The 23,760-nt window shown below is 45.8% G+C and overlaps 1 protein-coding gene across 24 annotated transcripts in view; it reads left to right on the top strand.

Annotated features, from left to right (window-relative positions):
• The window catches only part of KALRN (kalirin RhoGEF kinase), a 657,335-nt gene that overhangs the window by 64,362 nt on the left and 569,213 nt on the right, over positions 1-23,760 (top strand). For 2 of the 24 annotated variants that reach the window (XM_072811622.1, XM_072811620.1), the window contains exon 1: positions 1,133-1,310. The exons of 19 other annotated variants lie outside the window; for them this stretch is intronic. In XM_072811622.1, coding sequence (XP_072667723.1) covers positions 1,244-1,310 — 67 coding nt within the window. In that variant the 5' untranslated portion in view covers positions 1,133-1,243. Of the gene's footprint in view, positions 1-1,131; positions 1,311-23,760 lie in introns of those variants that run through there. 3 more of the 24 variants (XM_072811619.1, XM_072811636.1, XM_072811638.1) reach the window with 3 other exon arrangements.

Below are 23,760 nucleotides of genomic sequence, written 5' to 3'. Positions count from 1 at the left end.
CCAGTCTACTGTAAAGTCTGCTCTGGGCAGAGCAAGCAGGGGGCCCTGTCATCTTTCTACGGGCCTTAGGCAGTGCCCAGGGACTGAGGCACCACAGTGCATCCTCTCTTTGCCATTAGGATGAAATCGTGCGGGGTGTCTGGCCTCACTTGTCTGCTCGTTGGTTCAGTTGGTAAACACTCGAGCACTTGCAAGGTTCAAGCCCTATATGAAGTACGTTGGGGGATACAGGGATGGTTACAAAGCAGTTCCCATCTTCATGGATTTTGTGATCGAATGAGGGAGCAGAGTCTTCTATAAGGAGAAAGTGAGATGGGATATAAAGGGGAAGACCGGGGATGGCACCCCGATTTGTAGCATTTGGCGTAGACATTGGGAAAATCAGAGGAAGCCATGCTGTTGGCAGGAAGAGCAGGAGCAAGGGCAGGGAGACGGGAAACCATGAGATGTATGGGCACGTGGGGGACGGAGCAGGGTGAGAAGGAGCGGGGGTGGCAGGTAAGGGGTGGGGCGGGGGGACAGACACTTAGGCTCTCCGCTGAGTGCTCTGCCAGAAATGGCACATCCTGCCTTTGCTGGGAACTTCACGATAGCTCTGCAGGGCAAATGCTCTTCTCTCCGGGTCACAAGGACGAAGCTGGGGCTTAGGGAGTTGAAGAAACGTGGCGGAGGCCGGGCCACCATTAAGCGCTGGTAGGATTTGAACCCATGAACTGTTGACTCCAGAGCCCCTGCTATCTCCACTTCCTAACAGAGGGTTCGTGAACGGGCAGAGGGAGGACGGGATTGTGGCCTTTGTTGTGCTCGTGTGGGCCTCATATTCTGGGGCGGGGGTGTCTGTGGTCCCCTCCCACCCCAGTCCTGTTAGTGGGGCCGGGATGGCGGGACATTCCGGGGTGCAGGTCAAGACAGGCCTAGAGAGCGGCTTTGCACTCGCAGGACCCCCTGCGCCCTGGGCTCCCGGCGCTGACGGTGCGGGCTGGGGCTGGCGCCTCTGACCTCCCCCGGGCCCCTGCGGCTGGGCCTGCACGAGGCGAGGCGGCCGTGTTCTGCTCTTGCTCCTTTGTTGCTGCGAAACGGCTCGGCAGCTCTGTGTGGGAGGACGTGGCTGGCTCCGCAGGCAGGCGTGTGCTGAGCGCAGGCTGCCGCCCGCCAGCGCCAAGGAGTCCGGCCCCCTCGACTCGGAGGTGCTGGGATGAGGCTCTGCTGAGGCACCGGCCCTGAAGGATGAGTTCAGGGTGGGATGACGGACCGCTTCTGGGACCAGTGGTATCTCTGGTATCTCCGCTTGCTCCGGCTGCTGGATCGAGGTATTCCTGAGTGAGTGTGTGCGCGCGTGCAAGGGACGGACAGGCCGAGGCAGGCACACCCGCTCGGGGGGCACGGGGGGCACGGGGGGGCGGGGGGCGGGAGGAGGAGGAACACGGACTGGAGCAAGCAGGCAGCCAGCCCGTGGCAAGTAGAGAAGGGCTGTTTTTCTTGGGACATTTGCGACCCAGCTGGGAATTGGGAGCGCAGGGCCACTCGGGGAGCATCTGTACATCAGGATCTGGTTTCTTGCTATTTTCCACCCCTTTTAATGAAGCTCTGCGCTGTAGTCAGAGATGAGTTAAGCCCGTGTTGCAGAGCTTTCCACAGAACGCTCCGGGAAGCAGCGTGGCGAAGAGCAGGGTCCCTGCAGCAAGGGGCTGGGGGCAGGCAGATGTGGGCACAGGTGGCAGCTCGGCCCCTCCGCGCTCTGTGACCCTAGGCTCATTTCCGGGACTTTCCTGAGCTTGTTCCCCCATCTGTAATATGGGCTTGGTAAGACCTAATTTGCTAGGGTTGTTGTGGAATTATTATTTAACTGATACCTGCAGAACACAGGATCTGGTGCACAGGAGGTGCTTTGCAAGTGCTCATTCCCTCTTTCCACACCCCTTAGCGTCGTGGAGCTAGATAGCACCTCTGCGGAGGACGGCTCTCTTCGTGGGGGATCTGTAGTAGAGCTGGTTCAGAATTTGCAGCTCGCAAAGAGAAGGGGAAGTCAGTTTTATTCTCAGGTTAATCTGACCCTAATACATCTTACCCTCCCATATTAATGTGATTTGAGTCTCCTGCTAGCGCGCTGCAAATCCACATATTCCGTGTTAAGGAAAAGCCACTGCTAACTCGGGTGGGTGATTGATTTTTAAACATGTTGAGTGCTATTTTTAAAAGCTTTGGCTCCTTTAAGAGGTTTTGGCAAGAATGAGATAAACCCCTGATGGAAAAGATGGTCCTGGGGAAGCCCTGCTCTACATGCCAAGGCGCAGTGCTCTCCACTGGGAGCATCCTTAGGGGTGTGTGTGTGGGGGCGGGGTGTCAGGGCTGGGGGGTGGGGAGTGGACGCTGCATGGAGCAGGTGAACCAGGGCTCCTATGGGGAGGAACCGAAGATGGAGGAAACCAAACCAGCACATGCAAAGAGCAATCTGTCGCTGGCGCTGAGAAGCAGGCCAGTGGGAGCCTGACGGGAGGTGAAATGCGTGTTAAGGGAGCCTGAACTCACAGGCGGAGATCTCAGCCTGGGGGATGGGGGAGGAGGTCGCAGGTGTGCATCCCCCTTACCTGCCTGAGCTCCAGCAAGTCACTTAAACTCTGTGCTCCTTTCCTTCATTTAAAAAAAATAAAAAATAAAAAAAATAAAAAAAAGATGCTGCCAGAATGACTTCTAGTAGCACTGCCTCAGTGGGCTCCTGCAGGGGTTAAGGGAGAAACTACAAGTGAAGTACTTTATCCCAGTGTTTGGCATGAAGGAAGTGACCCTTCAGCGTCAGCTTGTATTACCGGAACGGTTAATTCTCACCCTCGTGCAAACATCCTGAGAAAGGAACAGGTGGGATGTAATAACCAGGAGCTAAGAAGAGTCTGATTAAGAATTATTAGAAGCTTAGAGACAATTTATACTTCTGTGAATTCAAACAAAATTCAAACGAACATATGCTAACGGTAAGAAGAAATTAGATGTTAGTGTATAAACTGTAACAATAATAATAATAATTTATTTTTACTTTTTAGAAAATGCTTGAATCCACAAACCGCAAGCTTAGATTCCAGTTCTGGCTCCATTATTTTCTAAGTGCCCTTGAATAAATGGTTTATTAATTATTAATAATGAATGGGACCTCAGTTTGTTCATTTGAAAAAAAATGGGAATATGAATACCGATACCTATATTATAGAATTTGGGGGAAATGTATTGTGTTAGTGCATGTAAAAGTGTCAAGCATTCTGAGAAATGTCAGGTTAATAAATTAACGGATTAACCTGTGTCCCTGGATAGCAAAAGTGGGTTTCCAGCATCGCGTGTTCTTTCATGGAAGTCTTGCCATCATGTATGGCTGCAAGAGTTTATTGTCTTTCATTAAACGGTGTCTCTAGCAGTTTCTTTATTATGGGGCTTTAGACTGGCACCTCCTGACTGTGTAGGCTATCTTATTTCTAGGCTTTCGGGGGTTGCTCATTTCTGGTTAGTGGTTATCCCAGTATTACACATGTACATGGGTGCACACCCACATCTCTATTCAAGCAGAATTTCTGGATATAGAACTCCCTTCTAGAAGCTAATGTTAGCTAACATGGTATAGACAGTGGCATGCTTTCAAGTGGCATGTTAGACTGAGCTAACTCATGGGAGGCGCTCAATAAATACTTGCTGAATGGATGGATAGATGAATGATGACCCTGTCCTTCTGGGCAGTGAACAAAGTTCTCTTAGATCTCTCTTTAGTGTATCAGAATTTAGCTCCCTTCATCTGTTTTAGGATTTCATGTCGTTTCACCCTCATCGTTGTCATGCCTCATGGCCTCTAGAAAGCAGGGAGAGAGGATAAGAAATGAGAAGAACTGGAAAATGATGAGTTTAGCCCAGGAAATTGAAATAATCGACAGGCTGTGTGCGTCGCCTGAGTCATTCTCTTGGCTGCGACTGAGGGATAAGTGAATCTGTGATTTGACACATCTAGGAAAAGGGAGGAAACAGAACACATCACGGAGCGGAAATAAACTTTACTGAGAAGTGACGGTGCGTGCTTGGTGATTGCAGACAGACCTTTTGTCTCCCCCATCATTGTTCAGTTAAGGGCAAGGATCTTAAAGAAATAAAAGGGATTGTTTTTTAGGGCCATAGTTAGCTATGTGTAAGGATTTACACGGCAACGAACTACCAGCTTGCTCAGACACGATCATTTTGACGAGTTATTTGTTAAGAGCCTCTGCTGTTTTTACGGTGTTTCTTACTGGGCCTTTGTCACTGCTGCTGATTGTGTTCTGTGCTGACAGTGACTGAGGACATGGCTCCCGTGGTAGGGACCGTCCGTGCAAAGAAAGGAGCTCATACGAATAAGAAACATGAGTAGTACAGAAGAAAAGGGAAGCAACATTGATTTTTGTGGTTGTTGAGGGACCCGACGTGCGGGGGGGGGGGGGGTTCACATTTCTTTGTTTACATGTAATCATTTTGGAGCGAAAGGGGAAGAGGGAAAAGACAGGTGGCTCCTTCTTCATAGGGCATGGGGCGGTGTTGCCCACTGTACAGGATGTCGGCCTCTGGTTGTCCGTGAGATGATCTTAGGTGATTTACGGATGTTGTTGGAGGGTCTCTTGCTGGTCGCCACCTGGCACTGTCCAGCAGACAGTCGAATCTGTCCTGCCCAGAGTATCCCTCTGCTGTGCTGTTCCCCCCCCCCGCCCCCCGCCCCAATCCTCCCACACCTCCTTAGCCCCACTGATCTCTCAGATAGCCCATCACTTCCATCAGTCCTGCTGGGCCTCACATTCTGCCCCAAGTGCCTGCCCCACCAGCCCCACCCGCCTGCCCCCTTCCTCAGTCCTTCCCCCTCCCTAGGTCTCCTTTAAGGGTACAACCTCATGCCTCTTGCTGTCTGTAACCCCATTCTCTGGCATTCTTCTGCTGGTCTGCAACCCATCCCCAAGCTTCTCACTCTCTTTACTCCATCCCTGCGCCCACCTTGCCACGTATCCTGGGTCTCCTGCTTCTCCCCACCTCCTGTCCTGAGTGCTGTTCCCTCTAAGGATCCACCACCTTGTCTTCTTTTGCCCCTGCCTTTTATATCATCTTGCCATTACCCTCAGTCCACTAGCTTCTTTTAAGCATAAATTTAAGTAAAATGGAGTTGATTTAAAATAACTTAAGGGATAGGTTGAATTTCCAATAGAGGTTTTAGGCTGCTAATTTCGTCTTTGTGCTTTGTCCATATTCCTGTAGCTACCACACAGTGCTTTGGATTCTAGACCAGAAACCAACTGGCTCTTACATGGGAATCACCGGGAGCTCTCAGAACATGCAGTGTCTACTTCCTCCCTTCCTGCCACCACCTCCCAGCCAATTAAGTTAGAATCTCTGGAAAGGGGGCTGGATGTTGGCCTTTTTTTTTTTTTTTTTTCCCGATGTTGGCCTTTCTGAGGGCTCTGTAGGCTTGAGGTAGAGCCAGGTTCGTTGCTGTCCTGTAATATGGATGCCAGAGAGTAAAACCAGAAATGACTCTTCAGCAAAATAACAAAATAAATGAGAAAATCAGTCACTATGTGGGAATAATAAACACAGGAGTAAACACAGGAATGTGCTAAGGGGCAGAATTTAAAAGAACATAATATTTTGGGCGTAATTCATGCAGCTTTCTTTAGAAACTTCAACTGCAACCATTTTCTATCACTACCTCAACTAAACCTTGACTTTCGTTCATATTTCTGAGAATAAACTTTACCTATGTCCAGAATGTTGTCTGGCCCCAGCTCGTTTTGGGGCTTTGGCTCTCTGTTTTGGCGGCCCAGGGCTTTGGAGATTGGGATGACAGTTTGTCATTGCAGATGTCAGGAACCTTTCATTTCTTCTTAGTATAGCTCCCAGCAGCTGGCCATTGCCCATTTTCAGCTAGAATTTGAGAAAGAAATTCCCTTTCTCCTTCTGGATAGATGGGCAGCGAGGAGAGTTACTTTCCCAAAGGCTTCACTGTTGGGCTCTAGTTCAGCCAGGAATCTACTTCTCTTTCTCACCAAAGTTCCCCTCTCCCTGTGCAGCTGTTCTGTTTCGTCTCAACCTTTATATCTCCGAAATTGCCTAATCCAAGGATTGACTCAGCTGGTGCAGTGCAGGGTCAAGAGGTCTCTGGCCCTCATGGCTGTGGCTCTCAGGCTGTCCTCATCTTTGGTCTCATCCTTCCCATGCTGATAGCCCTCTTCCTGGCCCTCGGTTTCCCATCCCTGCCAGATGACCTGTCTGTGGTCTGCTTGCTGCTCAGTAATCTGCCTGGCTCTGGTCCCTGACCAGCTCCGACTTGCTGTCTCTTCTTAGTCCATCTGCCTGGGGCCAGTCCCTACTGCCATAGACCCTGGGATACCCACTTTGGTTTGGCTTATCTTGCTCTTGTTAACTGTTGCATATGTGTGCCCAGCTTGATGTGTGGCTTCTTCGTGCCAACCTTTATGACTTATTCCTTCCCTCCTATGGTCTGTGGGAAGAAGAGGAGAAAAGCACACAGCATGTGTATGAAAAGTGTTGGATGGCTCTCCTGCACTGGGGATTTTCTGATTAGAAGGGTTTAGGTTGTAATTGCCTTCCTATTTGGGCTGAATATTCACATAATGTGTAAAGAAGTTACTTTAACTTAGCTTTTTAAGTTGCAAACAGGCATCTCCTATAGTTATCTTTTTTTTTTTTTAAGATTTATTTATTTATGATAGAGAGAGAGAGAGAGAGGCAGAGACACAGGAGGAGGGAGAAGCAGGCTCCATGCAGGGAGCCTGATGTGGGACTCGATCCCTGGGACTCCAGGATTGCGCCCTGGGCCAAAGGCAGGTGCTAAACCGCTGAGCCACCCAGGCATCTCCTATAGTTATCTAATTGGCTTTTGGCACAAGACTACTTTTCTAAAGGGACCGAGTCTCTTGTCCAGTAAACGGTTTGAACACAGCACCGCTTGAAACACCATCCCCGACAATTCTGTTGCTTCATACCAGAAACCTCTGTATTTTGCTGTGCTTCCACTAGAAATGCTCCAGGCCTCTCCTTCCTGTAGTTAATCCATATCCTTCCCCTTCTAAACCTTGTAACCCCAATGCCCTCCAGAAAAAGCTCCTGTGGTTGGTCTGGTTCTGTTTGGAGGCAGGTGGACACTGGGGTGCAGGCCACTATTCCATGATGCACAGTATGCTTCTGTGGATAGTAACAGGACACATCTCATGTGGTTGTTGTGAGCACTGAAGGAGTTAATATGTGTGGCTTTCCCTGGCCTGAAGAAGTGCTTGGCAGGTAAATGTTGTCCTCCCAGATTTCTGCTGCTTTTAGGAGCTTAGTTCTGGTGGTGGGGGAGGGGGGTCCTTTCCCCCCCAGAGAGTGGAGCTTCTCTGAGTTTAGATCCTTGTGCCACCACCCCTTTGTATTCTCACCCAGACACCTAGTTCAGGGTTGTTTCCAATAAATCACTTTAGCTAATAGAGTATCTGAACTCTCCAGAGGACAAGGAAAAGTCCTGATTATCATGGCATTGTTAAGGAGGAAAAAAAGAACTATTGTGATTTGACTATTCTAATCTCTTATCCCATTGGTCTTCATTATGTTTCTCTGAGATAGATGGCTTTAGTTCCCATTTCACAGATAGGAAACAAGCTTATAGAGGTTAGGTACTTTGCTAAAGTCACAGAGCTGCTAAGGGAAGAGTCCAGATCCAGGACCCCTGACTCCCATCTGGATTGATATACTAATATGGTATATGACTATAGTCTTTCTATACCTGCTATGGTACAGGCGGGGAGACACCCGCTTTTCTCTTTCTCCAGCACACATGTTAAACTGGGGTTTCTGTCCACCTCCCCTGTCAGCATAGAGAGAAGTATAAGATTATATCACTGAGATGTCTTGTCTGTGGTGTGAGATCACTAGACAAGATATATCTAGGCCAAGTCCTGAGGGAAGGACACTGATAGCTGTTTTGTGAGGTCCAGGTGTGGTGTTTCCATCCAGTGGGGTAGAGATTACTGTGATGTGAGAACAGTAAAGCAGCACTTCTCTGGGTGTGGCATGGCTTCCCAGGACCTGTTCTTCTCTTGTGGAATATTCAGTGATTGCTGAGAGTGAAGGGGTAATGGGGCAGCTGTGTTGCCGGATGGTCAGAAAGCTAACTGGATTCTCAATGAAAGTGTTGAATTTGCCCTTCACCTTGAAGATAGCAGTAGCTTGTTATTTAAAGAAATGGGCAAAACAGCAAATATTGTTGGTGTTATTATAGGAGGTAGTAATCATATCTACCAAGGGTCTAGGCATAAAAGGGAGCATTTGGGGGTAGGATGTAGGCTTCCTGCCCTCAGACATCTTGCAATTCATCTTTCTTGGTCCTGAAAGACCAAGATCTCGTAGTAAGCTCTGTGAGTCTCTTTTGGCTCCTCTATCAAACGATGAATTACTTATAAGGTGGATCCCTTCTAGCCGTAAGGTTACATGGTTCTATGTGGACAATGCTTGCAAATACCTGCAAAATAATATACCTATAATATAACTACATGGTGCCGCGAGGTATTATTTCATGTTGAATTGCTAAGGGAGTGCTATACTCCCTTAAGATGGGGAAAGAATTAGTCTGAATGAAAGAAGACATGTTCACTCATTCAACAAGTGTCTTCTGAGGGCCTACTATATGCTACGCCCTCTGAAGGCTCTGGGAATACAATGTTGAAGAAGATGGTGTTCTTGTGTTCATGAAACTTTATAGTCTAGTGGGGGAAATGGACAATAACAAATAACAACGAATGCTACAACGGTGGATAGGAGGAGAAGGAGAGAACGGAGTTAAGCTTCAGTGGTCCTTAGTTATGAGGCTGAGAATCAGAGACTCTCTAAGAGTTAAGTGTGGAGAGAGAGGTTGGGGCTATCTCGTGAAGATTCTTGCTTGCATATCAAGTTAAAGGCAAATAGAGGTTAGCAGCATTGAATTTAAAAATGTATTGAACAATTTCCACATACCAGGCAGTAGAGAATATAGGTGCTGTGAATACAGTATCAGCACCAGGTGCTAGGAACATGAAGAAGTATAACATGATATAACCTAATACTAATTCCTTCATGCAGCTGAAGTATGCCTATGTTTTTAGAGAGAACTTAGGGTAGCTGATGCATGATTTTGAATTATGGGCCTAAAAGGCATAGTGAAATTGGTATTCGCTAGGGAAGACAGTGTAGGGGGACACGTGATTAGTATAGACTGATCTTGGAAAGTGTGGACGTGGGGAGACAGACTTAGCATTCCTAAGGGTAGGAGGAGAGCCAGGATACAATAAATTCATGGGAGTAGAGAAGGGATGGTTCGGGATCCCTATCTGCAGGGAGGTGGGGCAACTGTGAGGGGTTTGGTGACAGAAGGCTTTGGTGACTACTCACAGCTTTGTTTCAGCAGCCTTGGTGAGGAGAAACCAGATTGCAGTGGGAGGAGATGGTAAAGATGAAGCAGCAGCCAGCACATATTGTTTGTTTGAGAAATATGTCAGAAAATGCAAGGTAAAAATAGAATAGTGGTTGGTTGGACGTTAGGGTCACATGATGGTTTTGTTAAGGAAGGGAGGCCTGAATGTATTTGAAGATGGGGTGGGGCCAGTGACAGAAAGAAGTTTGAAAATGATGTACAAAAATGGATTTATTAATCCATTCAATAAATATTCATTGAGCACTGACAGTGTTCCGGGCCCTGTGCTATTTGCTGGGGATACAGCATGAATAAGGCATGAAGTCTTCATGAAGTTTACATTCTAGTGAGTGAGACAGATAATACACAAGTCCAGCAACAGTTGAATTTATAATAAGAGCCTGTGATAAGTGCTGTGAAGTGCAGCAATGACCTGGAGGAGGGTAGGAATGGGTGGAAGGAAGAGGACAGATGGAAGTGGTAGACCGGGGGAGGGGAATGCTTCCTCTGTTGGAAGGAAGGTGGAAGGAGGTGCTTAGGGAGCTATTTTTAAGTAGAAAGAAATAAAAAAAAAGGGGGGGGGGAATGCAGTTCAGGTGGTCTTGATATTCTTAGCAGAAGAGCAGGCAATGTCACGGGCAGACTGACGAGGTGGGCTGGTTTAAGGCCTTGGATAGGTCGTCACCTGCTTTGTTCAAGCCCCCAACAACCCCCAGAGAGGACTGTAATGAGAAAGTACAGGGGTGAGGTGGCAGGGAGGCCAATCATCTGTATAGTGTGCCATTGAACGGCTCAGAGGGAACAGTAAATGAGTGGAGAACCATAAGCCTGCCAGTGAAATCGAGAGATCAGTCCCTCCTCCCTCCTCTTACACAAAACCCTATGCTGGGCCCTGTGGGAAACTCTTGAAGATGAGATGACACCTGTGCATAGAATGCATTAAAGACATAAATCAAGCCGTCAGCACGTACTTCCTATTAAGCATACTGTCCTTGTGAGTATTTGGATTTTTAAGGATTTGGATAGAGCAAGGGAAAAGGGCATCCCGGGTGAGAGAAAATGCAGAGCAAACACACTCTGGTGATTCAGAGGAAAGGTGTGTAATCAGAGAAGGCTGGAGCTTTATCAGATAAAAAGTGAATTTACTTGTTCAAGAGATGATATTGGGCCAAACAAGATCAGTGGTGAGTAAGAAGAGGTTTTTGTTTCTCCTTCTCTTTACTTCCATAACTGTACCCTCAGCAAAAGAAGAGACAGAGTTGGAAGAGACCTCTCATTTAAGAGACGGGGAAACTGAGGCCAAGGAGAAGATTCCAGTTCCTGGAGCCATGCAGTTAGTGATGGCTGAGCCTGCCCAAGAAGCCAGCACACAGAAACTCCTAGCAGAGGCCTCTTTCTATCGTAGTCCCCTGTGATTTCAACCCAATCCCACCCCCCCTTTCACAAGCTCGGCTTCCCTGATACAGTCGTTGTATGTGGAAGAATGAGCCTGCTGGAGAATTCACAGATTTGAGGGATGTCTCGATTGGATCCAGCTTCTTAAGACTCCAGGCGAAGTTTCTCAGAAGCCCTCCAAACAGGCTGTATTTCTTTCTCCATCTTCCCTTGTTATTATCATGAAAAAACGAGCTGAGTGGAGTCGGAAGTGGCACCTCCTGGCTCCCCTGGTCTGTTGCAGAATTGAGTTCTAAAGAACCCAGCCCAGGGCAAAGGCAGAGGAGTATCTTATAAACCCAGGCTAAGAGGAAGAATTGGCATGGGGCTTTTAATCTACATTCATGCCAAATGAAATCTGTTAGATGGGATAATGAGCTCCATATTTTATAGACTATTTTAAGCCTGTCTCAAAATAAAGTACAGGACTAGGGGTGGAGGAAGGACGTAAGTCTTGGAGACAAAATGCCATGGCTTACTCATCAGTGTTTTCATTTTAATGATCCCAACCCCAGTACAAGTCCCTCAGTGACACTGTAATGGAAACCACATTTTTTTTTCCTGCTGGAAGTTTCAGGATGAACACAGCCAAATGCTTCGAGGCATAATTAAGGTTATAAACTCTCATCCCCAGTAATACACAGACCTTTCACCCCAGGAGGCTCAGTTAGAGACAGTGTGGTTGGAAAGCAGCTGAAATTATAGAGACATTTCTTCTGCCAGTCTCTAGTCCACCACAGCTTCTTTTCTGGGCCTCCCCGCCCCCCTCTACCCCCGTTCCTCCTCCCTCCTCTTCCCCTTAACCACTGCCTCATCACTGGGAAGGAATAAACCAACACATAAATAAATAAGAACCTGGGTATTGACTCCTTCCCTGCCACAGGGAGAGAATCTCAGACAGATGCTGCTGTGTCTGCAGGAGGCTAGACAGGGCTGGGAGAGGCAGCACGGGGAGCCTAGGGGGCCTGCCGGTAGATGTGGGGTACTGGAAGGGGGGAGGTGCATGTGTGTGTCATCAGCAGGAATGAGAGGAGGTGGGGAATGTTCTGCACATTACAGACTGGAAAATCCACCTCATAGGAAGGTCTTGAGGACCTAAGAGAACAAGGTGGTCCCTTCTCCTGTGTTTGGACGTATGATGGGTTAAGAGCTCTCTCAGTTTTCGTCTCCCGTGCCTTGACCAGCTTTCTGAATCTGCAGAGATCAAAGTTAAGAAACTTGGCATGGCCAGCACGGTTACGTGGGCTCATTTTTTCCCCCCTCTTAACCACATCTTGAACACCTGGAATATATAAGATAGTGGGAACCCTTAGTGCATGTGTATAAACTCTCTCTCTGGCCAATTGCAGTCCAATCTCATCCACATTTGGAAGGATCTCATTAGCATAAGGAACAAGGGAAAGACTAAGAATATCTCCCCTTCACCCCCCCTTCACCCCCAGCTGCCTTGGTCCCATACTCTGCCCCTGAAGATAGTGATTCTACGATAGACCATGATGAGACCCAGCTAGACACTCTGTTTGGCTCCTTAGAGATCCCTGCTTTAATCCTCTTCTCACTAACCCCATCAGCAAAGGGCAAGTACTCATGTCCATAATATCACCTTCAGAAAGATGTTATTAATGAGTGCATTGTCAAGTCATCTATCTAACAAATATTAAATACCTCTCGCAGCCTTACCTTCCTCGTTTGAAGAGTTAGAGTAATATCTATTTGTGGTAGTCAGAACTATTCACGAATATTTCTAGTTTTCCACCTTATGAGCACACAGTAATATTGTACTTTCTTATATCTTTGGCCATGTGATTTGTGGCCAATGAAATGTGAGCAGTCAGGCGTTTCACTTTCAAATGGAAGTTTTAAAAGCCGATATTACGTTTACTTCATTTGCCCGCTGTTTCACCGACTGTAGAAACTATTTTGGGGAAAAGTCTCCATCATCCTGGGACCCTGAATGACTGGGAGCATAGCCCTCTGTTCAACCATGTTGAACATGTGGTGCAAACAAGAAATAGTCATCTTTCTGTTAAGCTACTGAGATTTTGAGGTAGTTGGTATCCAGTCTACCATGCTTGTATTGACTGATATGTTCTACCCTGTAAGACTTTGTGAGGAATTACACAAAACAGAAATCTGTGTGCAGTGCATGTAGTCAACATTTATCCATTATAAATGGTGGATACTTTATTATCACTATGAATATCATTTAGGAAGCTTTTGGCTTCAGGTAGCTGAACTGAAATTCAAAATAGCTTAAACAATAAGTAATTCACTGGCTCCTCTCTACCTGCTTATTCCCCTGCTCTCTTAATAAGAAGTTCAAAGGTCAGCTGTTAAATCAGAGGCTCAGTATATCACCAGATTCTCTCTCATTTAGTCAGCTTGGGTTCATTAGATTTCTTATATCTATAGATTGTTGCATGTCAGCACTTTTGGGAAAATTCTCAGCCATTATCTCTGTTCTTTCTTTTTTCTTTTTTTGGGATACCAGTTGATTGAAATTGAAATCTCTTGAATTTGTATCAATTTTGAAATGGATTGAAGTTGAAATTTCTCACTGTATCTCCTATATTTCTTATTCTGTATTTTTCATATTTTATCTCACCTTGGTGCATCCTAGTTTCCTCTGAATTACCTTCCAGTTTATTTTTTTTTTTTTTAATTTTTTATTTATTTATTTATGATAGTCACAGAGAGATTGAGAGAGAGGCAGAGACACAGGCAGAGGGAGAAGCAGGCTCCATGCACCGGGAGCCCGACGTGGGATTCGATCCCGGGTCTCCGGGATCGCGCCCTGGGCCGAAGGCAGGCGCCAAACCGCTGCGCCACCCAGGGATCCCTACCTTCCAGTTTATTAATTCTCTAACTAGCTAAAGCTAATCTGCAATTAGATTTGTTCATTGATTTCTTAATTTCAAGTATTTTTTTTTTTTTTCAGGACTACAATCCCTATTTAATTCTTTTTCAAATCATTTTTTTCAAGTTTTCAGTTTAATAAAAAACCTTTGAAGTTTGTCTTTTGTTTTTCTGAAATCATAAGCATACTTGCTTTATAAAAGGCTCTCTAGTTGGATAATTCCAATATCTGGAGTCTTTGTGGGTCTGTTTCTGTAGTCTCCTGTTTCTGATGGTTCTTGCTCATAGTGTTTTTTTCCCTTGTGCTGTCTTTGGTGGTTTGGTCATTATTTTTGAAAAATATTTTATGATAATAATTTGAAGCCTAGAATGGTAACTTTCTCCTACAATGATCGTTTCTCTTTTGCCAGACACCTACAGATACCAGTCCGGTTCCATCTTAATCCAATGCTTGAATGCTTGGGGATCCATGGACTCAGATTACACGAGGCTGTGTTTTTAGTTTCCATGAGAGGTGGTATCTTGGTTACCTTTACCATAAGGGTGAAGCCTTTTCTCTAGGAAGAAGCCCAGCTTAGAGTTCCTTCCTTGAGAAAGCCCAGAATTTTGATTTTTCTCCCTTTGCCCATCATAGTTGTCAAAAGCACAGCTAGTTTTGCCACAAATCCTCCCAGATTGGTAAAAGTTCTGAGGGCAAAAGCTGCTTTGTGTTTTGGACCTACCTATTTGAATTCTTTCTTTCTCCTAGGTTTTGGTCTAGTAATTCTTTGTTATTTTCTTAGCTCTTTTTTTTTTTTTAAGATTTTATTTATTTATTCATGAGAGACACACAGAGAGAGGCAGAGACACAGGCAGAGGGAGAAGCAGGCTCCATGCAGGGAGCCCGATGTGGGACTCGATACCAGGACTCCAAGATCATGCCCTGGGGCCGAAGGCAGACACTCAACTGCTGAGCCACCCAGGCATCCCATTTTCTTAGCTCTTTAATGCTTTTACGAAGATCGGAAAAAACAAAACAAAACAAAACTCCCACATCGTCTTTAGTGGGAGGGTTGGTTCTAATTTCCCAACCTGCCATTAAAGAATGGAGATCCTAGGACCCCAATTCTTTGCATTCTTCCATTCCTCACATAGGTCTTTTTGAGAGCTTGAGAGCAAGAAAATCTATCCCAGAAGTCCCTTGGGAGACTTTTTCTCATGTCTCAAGGGACATAATTTCACCACCAATTCCTAAACAAGTCACTGGAAAGGAGATATAATTTTCATGATTGGTATAACATAATTAACATTTACCTTATCAGGCTGGGAGGGTCTCTGCTTCTCCTAAGGCACATGGATGCTAATTCCTAATCAAAATCTAGGTTCTGTAAGCAAGGAAGAAAAGGGTAAATTGCTACCATGCAGGCAATCAGCTGTATCAATCACACTCTATGCTCAACTAGAGTTAAGGATTAAGACATGTAGTCATATCTCTTGCCCTAGTTGGGGACCACATGCTCTGGATAAGGCAGAAAAACATAGAGCCCAACCTTAATGGAAAGGATTCAGAAGTACTGGGGGTATGTCCCTTGAAAACATAATTTGTAACTTAAAAAAATTGAGATGGCCTTTGATCAAAATGTAATAAATTTAATCAAAAATAAAATTCTGTAGTAGAGAGAATTGGCCTTATTAGAAATTTATTCATAAGATTTAATCACACTACAAATTACTTCTATAAATGTGTATCGCATAAAAACTAATATATCTAATGGAGTCATGTGGCTTCACTGGGTAAGCTGGGTCCTTGCAAGTGTTCCTGGCAGAAGAAGGATCATAGTAAGGTTGAAGAATCCTCACAGACCTTGGGAACACAGACATTACTCCCCGAGCAGGGCTGAAAGCCGTCCTTGCCCTAATATACCAGCTCTTGTTACCTAGGAGCAGGGTTGGAGGGCACAGAGATGAGGCATGAGGGTACCAACGACAGCCTTTCCTGAGGACTGGTTTGCTCTCTGTCTTGGAAAACCAGGTGGGCCTCCACATTCTCTCTTTGCAATAAAAGGCCTGAGAGGGACATTTATCCTCTACCCCTAACTGGACCCTCTGTAGTTTTCACCTGAAAAGAAGAGGCCCAGTTACTGAACCAATACTTTCTACAGGTTCAGGATCTATCTCCTTTTCCTCGCTTTTTCATATCCCATGTCTATGGATTACCTCATCTTAGAAGTTCTCATCAGTCCATCACTTGCCACAGGTTGCTAGCTCTTGGAAGTCTCTCAAAGAAGGTACCGAAAGAAGGTATGCCAAGCAGGTTGAAAGTGAAGGGATGCCTGTGTGGCTCAGTTGGTTAAGCATCTGCCTTCGGCTCAGGTCATGATCCCAGGGTGCTGGGATTGAGCCCCACATCAGGCTCCATGCTCAGTGGGGAACCTGCTTCTCTCCTTCCCTCTGCCCTTCCCCCGCCATGCTTGTGCGTGCTGTCTGTCTCTCTGTCAAATAAATAAGTAAAATTTAAAAAAAAAAAAAAAGAAAGAAAGAAAGTATGTATGAGTACAGCTGGGTTTGGGGAGGTGTTTTCATGTGGGGTAAAAGGAGTTGAAAGTACACCTACATATAGCTTCGGTTCCCTTTTATCACCTCCACACTATTTATCCTTAAACTCTATCAGTTAAAGCTATTTATTTGCATGACCAGGCTCCTTGAAAAACCAAAGAAAAACCTGAAAGTTAATAAAGTTAGCAAGTATTGAAAACAATCATAGGCTTATTTTGCTGATTGATTTGCTTTTTAGGCAGCATGCAGAATGATTCAGTGTGATGAGGCTTTCAAATCAATATGGCCTAGTTTAGCTCACAACTCTACCACTCACTGCTGTGTAATGTTGGGCACCTCTCTAGGCCTCAGTTTCTCCATTTGTAAGATGCTGACAATATCAGTATTTACCTCATAGTGTTATTGTATGGATGAGGTGATGTCATGCATGTAGAAAGCCCAATAAATGTTAGCTATTAATTCTTAACCCTTATTGCCTAACATCTAACTTTTGGATAAGAAGAAGATGGTGGGTGGGGATCCCTGGGTGGCTCAACGGTTTAGTGCCTGCCTTTGGCCCAGGGTATGATCCTGGAGTCCTGGGATGGAGTCCCGCACCGGGTTCCCTGCATGGAGCCTGCTTCTCCCTCTGCCTGTGTCTCTGTCTCTCTGTGTCTATCATGAATAAATAAATAAAATCTTAAAAAAAAAAAAAAGAACAAGAAGAAGATGGTGGGATATTCAGGAGGAGATGTAAGGCCTGGAGGTGTAGGGAGACAGGTCTTAAAGGGGTGGGGGAGACAGAATGTGTCAGGAGTGTTGAGTCCTGGGGCTTTGAGAGGGAGTACCTGGGAGTTGGATGTGAGAGAAGGAACTGAAGACCAACCTCTACTTTCTTTGAAGTTTGGCCCAAGGCATTGGGGAGAAACTTCAGCCTCAGGGTGCCCTCTGTACCTTGTGAGAGGACAGAGTCATCCATCAGTAGCTCCCTTTAAGGCCCTGCCTCCTCCCCCTAGAGGCTGCCTGCCAGGCAGCTGAGCTGGGCTACCTTTGAGGGGCTAGTCACCCTGCTGCCTCCTGGCTCAGTCCGGCTGCTCAAGGTGCTTCCCGCCTTGCTGGAGTTCCTGCTCCATTAAGTAGATTAAGGGCTCCGCTGACCCAGCCCAGAATAATGGACACACTAATTGGCAGTCATTAGAGGGCTTCAGCATTGATAAATCTTCAGGCCCTGGGCAGTATCTGCTGAAATCCATTCTTATCGACCACTTCAGGAAGAAGGATCCGAGGGCCAAGGCAAATGCTTGTCTTGATGCTGAGAGGGAGGGGCTGAGGCTGCTGGTCCTCAGTGGAGCCAGAAGGATAGGGCAGGCCGTGGGTGGAAGCACTGAAAGAAGAGGAAGGCAGGGGAAAGGCTTTGCTTTTTATTTATTATTTATTATTATTTTTTTTTGACAGTAGTTTTCATTTTTTATCCACTTTTTTTAACCATAACCAACGTGATTTTATTTTTAATTTTTTCTATTTTATTTAAATTCAATTAATTAACATAAAATGTATTATTGGTTATAGAGGTAGATAGAGGTCAGTGATTCGTGAGTCTTATATAACACCCAGTGGTCATTACATCATGCTCCCTCCTTGCTGTCCATCACCCAGGTACCCCATTCCCCATCCACCTCCCCTCCAGCAACCTTCAGTTTGTTTCCTATGATTAAGAATCTCTTATGGTTTGTCTCCCTCCCTGGTTTTGTCTTTTATTTTTTCCTCTTTTCCCCTATGCTCCTCTGTTTTGTTTCTTAAATTCCACATATGAGTGAGATCATATGGTAACTGTCTTTCTCTGATTGATTTATTTTGCTTAGCATGATATCCTCTAGTTCCATCCATGTTGTTGCAGATGGCAAGATTTCATTTTTTCGATGGCTGAGGAGTATTCCACTGTGTGTGTGTGTGTATATGTGTGTGTATGTATGTGTGTATATATATATATATCTCAGGTATATCAGGTCTTCTTTATCCATTTGTCAGTTGATGGACATTTGAGCTCTTTCCATAGTTTGGCTATTGTGGACATTGCTGCTATGAACATTGGGGTAGAGCTTTCTCTTTATTTTTTAAATTTTTAAAAAAGATTTTATTTATTTATTCATGAGAGACACACAGAGAGAGGCAGAGACACAGGCAGAGGGAGAAGCAGGCTCCATGCAGGGAGCCCAATGCAGGACTCAATCCCAGGACCCCAGGTTCACACCCCGGGCCAAAGGCAGGTGTTAAATCGCTGAGCGACTCAGGGATCCCCAGAGCTTTCTTTTTAAAATAGGAAAGGTAGTAGTAGTAGTGAGCACTTGTTGAGCACCTCAAACAGAGTCTATGAGGGATGAGGCCTGAGCAGCAGACGGAGAGATTATGTCAGAGGTAAAGGAACGTAGCTTCATCTACACTGTGGCTACTGGACCTGTCCTGGCGTCTCATCAGAGTCAAGCAGATGGGCACAGGGAGATGTGAGCAGGGCTCCTGGACATGATGGGATCAGAGTTTTCAGGGGCTGAGATACCACATGAGCAAGGAAATCAGGCCAATTACAGGGTTGCCTCTGCTAAGGGGGAGACTTCTTGTCTGGTGAGGACTAGAAAACTCAAGTTACAGAAGAAATATCTTGACTCTGAGGTACTCCTTAAATTGGCAAATATTTTTTGAATGCCTATTCTACAAAGGTACTGTTATGATAGTGAGCAAGACTGGCAGTGTTTGTCTTCATGGAAATTACAGTGAAGGGAAAGGATTATTTAGTTGGAAAGTGCCATGGAGTGGAGAGGAGAATTCCAGCTGTGGATTTGGCCTTGAAAGGCCTTGAAGGGTGGGTAGAAGCTGCGCTTGTGGAGAGCTACGGTGGAAAGGGACAGAATGGGAGGGTTTGGTGAGTTTGGGAAATAGTCTTTCTGTGGAGGTTGTATGTGTATGCTCATTGTGAGTATGTGTGCAGGAGATTTGGGACAATTAGAAAGCTGGAAAAGTTCGCTGAGTGGGCTTTGTGTTCTATACTAGAGCTTTAGGATTTTGTTTAGCAGTTTATGGGCAGCTATTGGGAGATTTTGAGCAAGGAAAGTAACTTGATCAATCCTTTCCTGTCCCTGGCTGAGGTCACTTAGTAGCATTGGTGTTGGGCAGGGCTTCAGGCCATGATTGTTTCAATATGTTCTCTTCCTGGCTTTCTCACGGGAGCAGTCGTAATTTTATTTTTACCCACATCTCTGTTTTGGGTGTACATCAGATTAGCAGCTCTGTGCCTCCAGTTGGAAGAGAGCTTCTGTTCAAAGTGCTGTGTGGGTGGAGTCCTTCCGCCACTGTCCAAGGCCCGTTGCCCCTCTTGGGTGTTGACCTTGGCTGTAGAGGGTGTGTCCCTTGATTTAATGGTGTTTGCTTCCCCTACTTTTTTCAGCTCCTTCCCCATGCTTCTGAATGACCCACAGTTCCTGCAGGGAGGTTGAGCAAGGTGCAGCTGCTTGTTTGGGTGTTAGCCAGGGGCAGCAACTAATAAGCGAATGGTCAGTTATCTCCGGAATGTAGGTCTTTGCTTCAGCCAGATTTATGTCCATTTTATCATAAATACAGGCAGCTTCATAAATTTAGATTGGTTTCCAGAAACAGACCCTGGTTCCAGGAATATTTCTCAGTGTGGAAGACAGGACTGTCAACAAAGATGGGGATGCATTTTTAAAGATTAGTTCTATTTGCCAGGATATGGTCTATGGAGAAACAAATTTGGTGGCCTAGAACTCTTCTGTATCCAAATGAAGGGTATGGTGCAGATTTAACTTTCCGCGACTATGATGTTTTAAAATATCCTTATGGTACTGTTAGCTCAGTTGGCCTGGACACTGTATTCATGAAGGGAAGGCTGTGGCTCAGCTCTCATCCCTCCGTTAGACAGATAACTTCTCTCTGGCCACCGTTAGAGACTGCATTTCCCCTTCCGGCTGGTAGTCTCTCTGTAGCTTTTGATTAGTCATGCAAAGGCCAGCAAAAATAGTATAGACGGACAACAAAAATCTAGTTATCTACTGGAAAAAGAATCCAGAGAAAATGTCCTGTTGATAACAGTTTTATTGTGAGTTTTTAGACTTGGTTATGTACTTCTATGCGCCAGGAACTGTCCTAGGTGCTTATCTCAAATGTCACAATGGTATTGTCCCTATTTTACAGCTGAGAAAACTGAGACTTAAAAGAAGTTATGTGACTTGCCCAAGTCAATAAGCGTGTGTAATGGATTTCAACCTGGGTTTTCTTATTCTAAACCTCATGTTCTTTCCACTCCTCTATCTGGAAACTGTGATGAGAATACCTAGACCCTAGATGCCTGGAGCAAGAGTCAGATGTCGGACCATTCAGTGACATCTTGGGGTCTCCTCTGGCCGTCAAAGTATATTTGGCTATCACTGTAGGCCTCTTCTTGCTTTGAAGCAGAGTTATCTCTACCCCATTTGATGTCCAAGTTAACATCTGCTTGTTGCCAACTGGACCCCTGGAGACCTCTCTCTATCTTCCAGCCCCCAGCCCCCTGCCGAATTGGGGAAGTGACAGATGGAAGATCAAGTGGCAGATGGAAGATCAGATTTCAGACATTACAGGCTTCATTCTGACCTGCAACAGCTCAGAGGGAGAGGGGGGCGTACTGGCCAGTGTGTGGACAAATTGAGCTGCTCCCCTGAGCTGGGGGTCTATACTGGGAATTTCTTTTATGGGAAAAGGAAAACAGTGGTGTTTTTTCCCTTGAGCACGTGGTAGAGAAAGAACCAGCAAAATAGCTGCAACATTTACTAAGAATCATCTCTGGGAAAGCCAGAATTGATGTGATGTACAAGGTGCTAGGAAAGTGCTGTCTGCCCCCAAACCTCTCTTACCTTGGCGGTGCCTCGGCACCCAGAATAGTTTATTCATTTTTTTGGGCTAATAAACCTCAGCTAATCCTTTAATGAGTATGAAAATAATGCACCCTGGTGTTAATTTAAGATTCCTTGGCTCCGGAAGAAGTAGAGGAACAGAGGCTGTGTTCGTGTGGGTGTGGGTGTGGAGTGGGGTGGGTGGTGTCTAGAGTGAATGGATGACTCAGACGTGGTGGGAGTGTTCTGGGACGGCTTCCTGGAGGAGAGAAACACTTCACATGGTGTGGTGGTAGAGGACTGTTCCTCCAGGAGCTATGGATCAGGGCATTCACCAAACTGCCCGACGTCAGTTGTTAGTTCCTCAGATAATGGAATTAGCTCTAGTAGTACAAGGTACAAAGCCACGATTAACTTATAAGCTTTTATAATTGCTTTTTGGAAGCCCTTCCTGCTTTGGCATAGTAAATCTTCTTCACAGTGCCAGGGATTTAAACTTTTTAGAAATGACATTTAGTTATTGTAAAAGGTAAGATCTCTTTGGATTTCAAGCTGCCTTGGGAACCTTCCTGCATCCTCTGAGGTGTCATCCAGGAAGCCTCCCTTGGGGTGGCATGGAGGGAGGCAGAGAAACGTGCCTTCCCTGAGAGTGGCTGCTACACTTTCTGGACCCAAGCAGCATTCTGTGGGGATGCAGGAGACGCTTCCATCTGTGATCAGAGCCAGGTTTCAGGAAGGCCGATTGGTGAGCCCTCAGAGCTGGGACCAGGACAGGGGGACCACAGATGGTGGACGGCTCTGGCTGCCACTTGATGGGGGCTGCTCTTGGGGCCGGGGGGTGGGAGTGGTGTAGACTGCTCCCTGTGAAGGACACAGAGGAAGTTTTTCTTTAGATCTAGGGGGGTTTTAGCAACTGAGTGGAGGTTAAGCCTTCTCCGCAGGAGTTTCCTGAGGAGACTGGGAAGGTGGGTGTAAATATGAACAGTTTATAGGCGCAGCACATACACACACATACATGGAAACTCTCTGCCCCTGACACAGGTTCTGGATATTACTAAGGGTTCAGTACATCTATATGTAGGAGTGATAGAAACACTCATTTAGGCCACAGGTAAACAGGTTAGGCAGTGAGGCCTCTTCAATTATTGAACTCTAATAAAAGTAAACAAATATCATTTCTCTAATTTTTAGGACTGTCTTATTTGAGCATTTATGATATACCAGGTGTGTCCTAACTACCAGAAATGGATCTTCTGCTATCATTCTTTGCACTTTGTAAAGCACTTCCATCATCTCATTTGAGTCTTCCAACAGCATATTTTCACATTATGTGAGTGGGGAATGCCCAGAAGTGGTGACATTGGAATCGGACCTCAGAGCTCTTTACTGCAGTTCCCATCTCCTGTTTACCGTCCCGCAGTGCCCAGCACTTTCTTACCACACCTTTTCCTGCAGAGTTTCTTGGGGTTTTGCGTCTGAGAGAGGTATCTGACTGAGCAGGATGAGCTTTGAGGATGTCCATGGGGTTGAGAACAAGGTGAGAGGGAGCAGAGAATACAGACTGATTGGCAGGGCCCTGGGGCATGTGTCAGGGGCCGTGTAAGCATGGCTCAGGCTCCTCCTTCAGAGGGAGCTGGAAAGGAAAAACTTCCCCTTTGGGGAAAAAAATGAGGCTATTGCCAATGTCTCCGTATCTGTGAGACGACTGACGATTCAAAGACTCACTGATGAATGGACAGAAGTTTTCAGACCCAGGAAGATATTAAAATAAATATTTAATTGGAACAAATTATGCCGTGAATCATTAAGACAAACATAAATCTCATGAATAAGATTTCTCTTATTTCTCTGGATCTCGATGAAATATTTATTGAGGAAAATGAAGTCACCTCACTGCTTTGCATGACTAAATGTCATTGCTGACTTCCAGGAGCAGCTTCCTCAGGATCCATTGGGATCACGAGGATGGGGAAGGAGGCAGGAATTCTTATAGGCTGACCCCACACGAGGAGGAATCAGACTGCTCAGATCTGGAAGGACCAAAGCAAAGTCTAGCATTGTGTCTGGGCGTAGAAAAAGTGAATTTAATTTTTGGTCATTTAATGTTGATTTTGAAGGTCCTGGGATACTTTCTAATTTGGGGAATGGGGAGGATGGGTTTTAAGGTAAATGCCTTGAATTTCCAAATTTTCCTATGAGTATGTCTAGAACTTAGAACTCTCTGATTTGGGTTAATGCCCTTGTAGGTGACACACATGCATCCTGATGCCATTCCTGGTCTGGTAGCTGAGTGCGCTCTGTGAATGCTAATTATGTGCTCATTGGTAATATAGGTGGTAGGACTGTGGGGATTGGGAGAGTGTCATCTCCTCACTTGATCTTCCCTATGCTAATAAAGGATATCTCCCTGCAGAGGTTGGCTTCAGCCATTGACTTCTTTAGCTGTGGCATCCCTAAGGGTGATCAGAACAGAGCTCGCTATTCTTGGAGATGGATTTCAAGAGACTAAGCCCAAAGATAGCAATATGGGTTCATGGGGCAATGAGGATACCCTGGGTCACTGGCCTCTCTGGACAGGCTTTGGCTACAGCTGTACCCCTGACAGGGTGGGTGGGTGGGCCTGACTCCTGGGTTCATGATCTT

This window comes from Canis lupus, chromosome 35, assembly GCF_048164855.1.
Source record: "Canis lupus baileyi chromosome 35, mCanLup2.hap1, whole genome shotgun sequence".
In the NCBI taxonomy this organism is placed as follows: domain Eukaryota; kingdom Metazoa; phylum Chordata; class Mammalia; order Carnivora; family Canidae; genus Canis; species Canis lupus.
The sequence above is the reverse complement of the archived record's forward strand: the minus strand, read 5'-3'. Positions and strand labels throughout refer to the sequence as shown.